Here is a 9458-nt window from a genome sequence, read left to right as displayed (position 1 = left end):
GGTGGTAGGATTGTATAATATTTTAAATTGGCGACTATATAGTCATGATTTCTGGTGAATACATCAATTTAACATTTTATTTTTAATATTTAGAATAATGACAATGAAAATAATTTTATATTTGATAATAAAATATAAAAAGTAGAACAATTAATCAAATTTTGGCAATTTTACTTTAAACGAAAGTACTGATACCTCCCCTCTCTGAGGCCACCAAACACCTATATAACCTAACCAAACCTTAAGTAATAAACAAACAAATGAAAATTTCCACCTTTCTTTATTTTTAGTTTAAAAACAACGTTGGTGGATATCAGTGCCTATCAGGTTATTTTGTGGCAAAGCGCCAATTTTCTACTATAATACAGTCAAAAATATCTATTCCACATTGTATCATGTGACTTTGCTATGTGTATTAATGATATATTTACCCATGCTCACCTAAGACACAGTAATTTATAAGTATATCACCCTTCTCAACAAGAGAGTTTTGTTCGTGTTTGCATCGCTGGTCTATTAGACAATCCTTTTGTGCAAAGAACGTAGATCTAGCCCTGAAGGCCTAGAATATCATTCACACTTTATTGACTTTAATTACAAAATTTATTTGAAAGGGCCGGCTTTAGTCCACGTATTACTATGATTCATTGTTATATATACAGACTGTAAAATAATAATATGTATAAAACGTGCATTCATTCATGTAGTATGTATCTTTAAGGGGTTGGCAGATGCATCCGAGTTTTGCAAGCCGCGACGGCTACCGTACATTTGATTTTGAAAAGTACACAGCTCCTACAGTCGCTTTCGAATAAGGTGTAACTGTTATAGCTAATTTTTACAATAGAAAGCCATAAAAACCTAACTGTAATAGAATTGGACGGTTACAGAACCCTAGATCCAATATTACAAAGTAGTAAAGTTTTTAAGGGAAACTATATAAAAGTTTGAAGGTCTGGGGGGGGGGTTGTATGGTTTAAGGCTACTTCCCTCACCTTCAATGCCTTTCCCTAAAGGCTAGGGGCTAAGCAACTATTATTTATATAAGGTGAATTAATAATATTGCAAATTATTAATATTTTTTTTGCATAAGTTAATAAATAACCTGCTGTTAATTTTATTAATTGTAATACTAGTCATACAGTGAAAAAATACAAAAAAATGTATGACAACATCCATAAGAATGAAGCTCTAAATGGTAAGACTAATGAATATTAACACTTAGAGAGTGTCAGAACTGAATAGAATATTAATATATATTTTATAAATACCAATGTACTATATTGTCCTAGGAATCAGTATTCCAACAATCAGAATAATGTGATAATTAAATGAAATTTTCTAAATTGTAACTAATTGTTTTTTGGAATCATAATGCAAAGTTTGAAATCGACAATTCTAACATGTATAAATTAATGAATTTTATAGCAGCATATTTTATAGCAGCCTATTTTATTTTACTTCACTAAATTATATTTTTACTTCAAAAATCAATCATTTTAAAAATCTTCTCAATTTTTTTTTTAATTAAGTAATATTAATCTTCGCTATAGTCTAACCACCAAAATGGTTGTAATTTTCTTATTTTTGAAACTAGAAGAAATTTTTTTCAGAAAATATTAATTTATTTGAAAATTTTATATTGGAAATCACAAATCATGATTTTTGGCGGAGGCTCTGTACTTGGCAGCTGCCTGCCGCCACAGCAAGCAGTCGCCGGCTAAACGGCAGCCAAATTTTATTATGACATTTTTTACTACTTTAATATCCGGTTATATGATATCCGGCCAAAAAGTATCTGGCCTAACTCTAATATTTATATTTATTAATACAAAATTATTCTATTTTTTTAAAGTCTATGTCAGCTTCGTCCTTCTTGATACACCACAAAAAAACGAGAAAATTATAGTAAAGAGTAGGGTTGGCAATCTGCCGAATTTTTGGATTGGATTCGGATTCTAACAAAATTCCGAAAACAAAATAAAGCGGATTAATCTGTAGATTGCGGATTCTTGTTGTTTTTGCGAATTGCGAAATTTCGGATTCAGTATTGAAAATTGCGGATTCTAGCAAAACTTTTAAAAGTTTTTTTATAAATAAAAGAATTCTAGCCTCTATAGCGGACATTTTCTAACCATTACTTAACTAAGCATGAAAAGCTACTGTAAAATCAAAATACAAAAAAAATTCTTGGGATGCTAACCAAATTTTATTTGTGATTAAGAAATAATAAAAAAAACTTTTTGGTTTTTGTCTGCCACACTCTAAGTAAGAAAAAGAAGTGCTACGAATGTCATAAAAATAAACAATCCAAATCCGTTATTTAAATTGCGGATTGCGGATTCGGATTCTGGGTCCAAAAATTGGACGGATTGCGGGATAGTTAAAAACTAAAAATTGTGTATTGGAATTAATAAAACACATTTAAATGACCTGTGCTAAAACACTCCAGATTAAGGTTCTTAGAAGACGACATATTAATAACTATAAATTATTTTCTTTAAAGGAAAGATATTCTTTCTGTAGGAAGAGTAAGCTTATTTTCTAACTAGGTGAGTTTTATAAATGTGGCATTTTTTTCTTATATTGCAGTCGGATCGCAAATGAATTTATAAAAATATTAGTGTAACCAAGGACGTCCAAACTTTTTTATTTGGGAGGGGTAAAAAATTAAGATTTTTTTTTTTTTGGGGGGGGGGTAATCTTTATATCATATAGGCAAGGACGGAAAGGGTATTTTGCATTTGAGTGAGGGGGTAAACGTTAAAAATTCATTTGATAGTGGGGGGGGGGGAAGAATATAACCCCTTTACCCCCCCCCCCCCACCACCCCATTTCTTTGGACGTCCCTTAGTATATTACTTGAATTTATTAGCTTATTAAATAGTCTATGATCACTGGCGTAAAAAAACAGTAATCTTATCTTATAATTTTATTATCAGTTATAAATTGATAGTGCTAAAATAGAATTATATACGCTATGGTGACGTGTGTTTGCATTATTTTCTTTGGAGGGTTGTGGTTACATCCCCAAAATAGCTCTAAACTTTCTCTGTAACCAAGAGAAGCTTCACTGCCAAGGAGAACCATATGGGTTCTGCGGTTACCTAGATCTTAAACTACAGACAGACATACAGACAAAAAGAAAGCCTGTCACTTATTTATAAAGATTAACTTAAAAAATTCATCAATAAAAAATTGTACCAATTAGAAGATGATAAAAGTCCCTACACAGATTATGACGTCATACGATAGAATAGCGTAAACAGTAAAAGTGTCTGACTATGACGTCAGAAAAAATTAACAATTAACCAATGAGAGGCCGCTATATATTTTACCACAGTGAATACTGGCTTCTTATTGGTTAATTGTTAATTTTTTCTGACGTCATAGTCAGACACTTTTACTGTTTTCTAGAATAGCCAATGAGAGGCTAGAATAAATGTTAAACTGGCCTCTCATTGGCTACTCTATCGTATGACATCATGATCTATGGAGGGACTTAAATCATCTGCTACCAACTACTCTGCTTGATTATGATTGAATAAAATAGAGACAAAATGGTTTATCCAAAATGTCTTTACATGATCTTAGTAATGTGTGGGAGTTCACTATCCCTTACTATTCACCATCATACTGCAGATATCTTTAACAAGAATTTAGGTACGTACTTTGAATTGTATAAAACTTCGCGGATTTTTAGGGGATTTTCTTCTAGTTTAATTTCTTTTTGCAGGGTAGAGGTATCCTCTTCCAAAATAGTTGTAAACCTTTTTCGGACCTATAAACTGCTTTACTGCAAAGTTTAGCGAGTTCTTAATTTAGAGACACACAGACAGAAGACAGACATACATCCTGTTACTTTTATTTATACTAGCGGCTACGCCCCTTAGAGGCCTCTAGGGGCACTTAAGGAGGGGAGAGTCGAATTTAATAACCCAATTTCTAATTTTAGTTATAAAAAAATCAAAGTTTTTTTTTTGGGGGGGGGGATGGGTTTCATTTTATGGTGGGGTTGGGGGTGTCCCTCCCCCCAAGAAAAACGTTATAAACCTTCCCAGAACCTATGAGAAGCTACCCTGTTAAGGAGAACCCGATCGGTTCAGCGGTTAGCGAGATCCTTCGGTACAAACAAACACACAAACACGCAAACACACAAACACACAGACACAAATCCTGTTACTTTAGTATAAGGATTATATATTGCACCTAGGTATAAAGGGTGAAGCAGTATCAGGAGACTGGAAGACTTGTGCATCCCCTTCACCTGAATCCATTGACCCTTGTATTTGCAGGAAACATTTCTTTAAATGAGGAGAGAGAATCGTTAGTATATATGTCATCAATTTGCCTAATTTAGCACCAAAGTCCCCTCCTCCTTTTTTAGACATTTAAAATAAGGGGCCGGTGGTTTTTTTTTAGCTCTTTACTTATTATTTTACATCAGATTAGCGGTTGTCCCCCAAGCATCTTCGAGCTCTCTGTTTGAAGTTATAGGAAAAACAGAAAAAAAACCTAAAACCTTCCATGGACCTATGTGATGCTTCCATAGAATGGAGAACCTATCAAAATCTTAAGCTACAGACAAAAAAAACTTACAACTATCTATAATACAAAGTAGAACGATGTCCGTTTGTTTGTCTGTCTGTTTGTAGCGAAGGATCTCGCTAACCGCTGAACCGATCGAGTTCTCCTTTACAGGGTAGCTTCTTATAGGTCCCGGAAAGGTTTATAACTATTTTCTTGGGGGGTGGGACACCCCAAACCCCCCCAAAAAATTAAAATTACCCCCCCCCAAAAAAAAAAAAAAAATTATTCTAATTTTTCTTTTAAATCTAAAATACGAAAAATTAGTTTGATTAAACCTCTTGGGGAAAAGCCCCTAGAGGCTAGGGGCGAAGCTGCTAGTTCATATAATATTATTATAATTTTTATAATTTACTTTGAGTAAAGCTCACTTATGCATGTAAAGTAAATGTTTTTCTCTAAAATTCTAGTTATTTGGGCAATAACGACTTGAGAGCTCTAACCTGTTATTTTGATTTTGATTTAATTTCGGATGATGAAGTCAATGTGCTGTCTCATAATATATTTTCCCAGTTCAATGAAACAAACAACAAGTTTACAAGTGTAAATATCAATTTTGGACTAAGCACTGCTAGTTTTGTATTTGATGAAAATACCACTGGTAAGTTTAACAGCTAACTTATATATAAATTTGGTTTCTATAGTTTTAACGTTTCAGAAGTGAAGATTTGACTATGTAAGTCTAAATACCCTATAGAAGAAATGTAATTTTCTCCATTGCTATTGAGGATAGACAGCTAACTTTTTGGGGGAAGTTTTTTACGGCACCTTAATGTACACTTTGTTTATTTTTCCATCTTTGGTTATTTTGGTGCTTTGCTACTAATGGATATTGTTATGCTTGTTAAATTATGAAACAAGTATTATTAAAATATAGTTTATACTCAGCAGTTTATTACATACACAGCTTTTGATAACTTCTAAATTCTATAACAATTTAGGTAAACTTAAAATAGAAAGCATTCTGGTTAGATCTTGCATTGATAATGGCCCTGAACTGTTTACTACAACTGCTTTTGAACACTCAAAATCAACCATGTTTGCTATTGATGTTAGTATCTGGGATAATTGTCCCAGTCAAACCTTGTGGAACTTTTCTCCTGGTGGGCTGGATCATTTAGACAAACTTGTAAATCTGCAAATAGAGAATTATGACTATGATTCACAGCCTTTCTCTGACTCAGTTCTGTACAGATTGCAACAGCTGGAGATTTCAGGCATGGATTTTAAGTGCCAAGTAGTTTGTATATCCTTCTAAATGTAACAGGATGTCTGTATTTATATCAAAGGATCTCGATAACTGCTGAACTGATATGGTTCTCTTTTCCGATGTAGCTTCTTATAGTTCCTTGGAATGTTTAATGCTATTTGGGGGAAGGTACCACCACCCTCCCCAAAGAAATCGCCCCAAGAAAAATAACAATGCAAAAAAGTTACACTACTTTTCTTTTTTAAACTAAAATTATAGGGGGGTCGACTTCCCCCATCCCAACTCAAGGGACACTTAACGCCTCTAGGGGCATAGCTGCTACTATTTTTATATAGCAGCAAATAAAAATTACCCATGTCCACAGGAATGTTTACTGACTTTTCAACCTTTACCTTTCCCCGCATGCCTAACCTCGTATATTTGGCTCTGTATCATATTGAAGCCTCTACCCTATCAACCAATCTTATTCACAATCTACCAATCTTATCTATGTTTGAACTTCTTTACACCAATGTATCCAAAATTTCTGATAACTTTTTTACCACCATGACCTCTGGATTTGCTGTTAAGCTGAATGACAACAAACTGAAAGAAGTAGACCTGCATGGGTTATCTCCTGACACAACTGTTGATCTTAGATATAATCTGATAACCAGGTTGCCAGAGGAGAATTTTAGAAACTATGTCGAGAGTGTCCTCTACACTCCCAATGCATGGGGAAATATATATATGGATGGTAATTATGCTCATTTTTATGCAGACCAAATTTTGTGTGATTATTCCCCTATTAAATCTAACTAGAGTTTTATATTTAGCTAACATTACTTCAAACATCAATCTTAAAAATGTGTAATATTTGCAATTTTAGTTGAGATAATTCACATTATTATGTTGTCGATTGAATTTTTTAATTAAATAAAACTTTGCAAATTACATTATGAAACTTAATTTGCCTGTCAGTCCGTCGGTCATGCACCAAAAGACTTATATTTTATGTAAAGGTTTAGTTATACTTTTTATTTTTCTGTTCTTAAGTAATTCTTTCTTTTTCTTTTATTTACTCAATACTCTCTCATTTATGAAGATTTGCTTTGTTGGTCAAACAATCTATATTTTTCTGTTTTATTTGTGGATGATGTCATCCTCGATTTTTGCCAAAATCAAGAAATTTTGTATTTTAAATAATATTATTTAATTTAACATGTCTTTATTATTTTTATGAACTTGTAGATATATTACATATAGAAATTTAAACAATACAACGATTTTATATCCAATAATTGTCTGAAGATTAAAACTGATTTTGAGATTGATTTAAATATTATATTACTTTTAAATTAAGGGAATGTGCTGGAGTGCTCCTGTGACCTCAAATGGTTGGTGGTGGACTTGAGACCTGGTACAAGTGTTTTCCAGGAAAAGATTAAAAATGTGTTTATTATTAGTCAAATCTTGCAATTTACAATTTGCATATGCAGAACCCGTCTGTCCGGAACGATTAGCTCTTTTCATTATTTTAGACATATTAGAATTGTCCTATTGATTTCAAACTTTGTATGATTCTTCCTTAGACAGTTAGGCATGATTCATGAAGTGTAACAACTCTATAATATAGTTACCAGAAAGTGCGTCCATTTAAAATATGCTAATTTTTATCTTTTTGACAACAACTTTTTGTATGATATATGATATCGTATGAAGGCTGCTCTAAAAATCAAAATGTCAAATTTCTGTCTGTCTGTCAGCTGCTAATTAAGATGGATGTTTTTTGCATTTGTTGAACATTTCCCAAACCAATGAGTATCCTTCGTATAATTCACTATACTCTTCGGTAATTTAAGATTTGCGATTTAACCATAACCAATTATTATCTCAATAATATTTGCTAGACTGTCTAATATCCTGAATTTTGTACTTCACCTATGGTGAATGTTGTCACCCTTGTTAATTAGTTTCTGAAGCATACAACAAAGGTTCCTAAAAGGTGGATTACTATCATAACTGAAATAGGTATTTATGTTAAATAATAAAAATGAGACCGTTTGTTAATCTTTATACAGAATGCTGCATGTGCCGATGGAACAGCTTTAGCTGACGTAGATCCACAACATTTGGAAGATGAATGTCCAGATGTTTGAGAATTACCCAGAAACATATGATTGCAGACCTTTCACCTTTTCCAGTATGGCTTCGAAACTGATTGGTATCCAGTGGATAAAAATCGATGCTCAGCCACACTAAAAAGCATGTATCATATTGTATTATATCCAGTTTTCTACGAATATAAAAATGTACAATCATATTAAAATCAATTTTTTAAGACATTCAACTCAGGGCTAATGAAAGTTGTATATTTTTATCAACAGAAAGCTGTTTATGATACAATTCGATTTATTTTGCTTGTTGGTTATACTTTCTTCCTATATCTTTGTAGAAATAATTTTGTAAAACTTCTTTATAGAAATATCGGATCATGGAAAGAATACGAAGTAGCGGGCTTCGTCGTATTTTAACATTAGCTTTTCTTCTGTTTCTAGCCCCTGCGGAAGGCTTCTAACCTGCAGGGCCAATTTCCTAACCCTGTGTAGAAATCATTAATATTTACCTAACCTAAAATAACCTATCAGAAGCTAAAAGGTGAAAATACGACGAAACCCACTACTTCGTTTTCTTTCCATGATCCGAAATATCTTTTATTTTCCTTATTATTTAAATCTACTTTATGTATTTTTAGAATATTACACCTATAATTATATTATGTAAAAATGCTAAATTCTCAATAAAATTAGATCATCTTATTTGGACTTAAAATAGATATGTAAGCTTTTTGGTGATAATTATACAGGCATTTCAATTACAACCCATTTTTTAAAAGATCTTACTCCCTTTACATACTGACGGTTCGTTGTGGTGTACATAAAGCAGACTTACAGGTCCTAGTTATAGAAAAGCATTTTTATTAAAACTACAGTTTATGTTATCACACATTTATTTAAAAAATCACATCCAACAAAATTTATCTCATAGCTGCATTGAAGCTGTTTTTAGTCATATTTATTTTTAATATATCATATCTATCACACGAGTTGCAACAATTATAATCTACAATTTATATTATATCAAGGGCAATGCCATATGAAGTGCAGCAACAACAGATAAAAAAGGCATCTTTTTTACTCAATTTTCTTTAGAATATTTAATTTATTTGAATCTAGAAGGCGCTATTTATCTTTCGAATATTCAAAAAGTATGCTCTTGCGTTACACGTACTATCAAATTTTCTCAAATACTTTAATTTTAATTGGTGTAAACCTTTATAGCTACACAAGTTATGGATATAGTTGCCCTTGTATACATTACGTGGATATAAATTTATAGTAACTAATATGTAATAACAACACCAAACAAAAAACAATTGTACAGAAATAACGATGACAACATCCATAAAAGCGAAGCACTGAAACGGTAGGACAAACGAACATTAACACTTGTGAAGCGTCAGAACTGAATAATCAAAATTGTACCTAACTACTACAGGAATCTCAATGCAAAGTTTGAAATCGACACAATTCTAAGACAATTCTAACATGTCTAAATTAACGAAAAAAGCTATCCAGTCCAGACGTACGGTCCGAGCCTAATTATAGAAAAGCTTCGCTTT

The 9458-nt window shown here is 32.3% G+C and overlaps 1 protein-coding gene across 1 annotated transcript; it reads left to right on the top strand.

The window, feature by feature from the left end:
• The first annotated feature begins 3520 nt into the window (after positions 1–3520).
• LOC145306406 (uncharacterized) lies at positions 3521–7935 on the top strand. Its single transcript, XM_080148500.1, has 7 exons — positions 3521–3663; positions 4214–4295; positions 4998–5188; positions 5529–5804; positions 6162–6533; positions 7140–7228; positions 7858–7935. The coding sequence occupies exons 1-7, from the start codon at positions 3561–3563 to the stop codon at positions 7933–7935; spliced, it is 1191 nt and encodes a 396-aa protein (XP_080004626.1). The 5' UTR covers positions 3521–3560.
• Positions 7936–9458: the final 1523 nt, after the last annotated feature.

This window comes from Acartia tonsa, chromosome 14 (assembly GCF_053477335.1).
Source record: "Acartia tonsa isolate MP-2025a chromosome 14, ASM5347733v1, whole genome shotgun sequence".
In the NCBI taxonomy this organism is placed as follows: Eukaryota; Metazoa; Arthropoda; class Copepoda; order Calanoida; family Acartiidae; genus Acartia; species Acartia tonsa.
The sequence above is the reverse complement of the archived record's forward strand: the minus strand, read 5'-3'. Positions and strand labels throughout refer to the sequence as shown.

What these genes read in the sequence shown, in the direction of transcription:
- LOC145306406 (XM_080148500.1), top strand. Translation starts at nt 3,561, where the DNA reads ATGGTTTATCCAAAATGTCTTTACATGATCTTAGTAATGTGTGGGAGT. An exon ending in TATCTTTAACAAGAATTTAG is followed by an intron (nt 3,664 to 4,213) that starts GTACGTACTTTG and finishes TATTGCACCTAG; the next exon opens with GTATAAAGGGTGAAGCAGTA. An exon ending in GCAACAGCTGGAGATTTCAG is followed by an intron (nt 5,805 to 6,161) that starts GCATGGATTTTA and finishes CCATGTCCACAG; the next exon opens with GAATGTTTACTGACTTTTCA.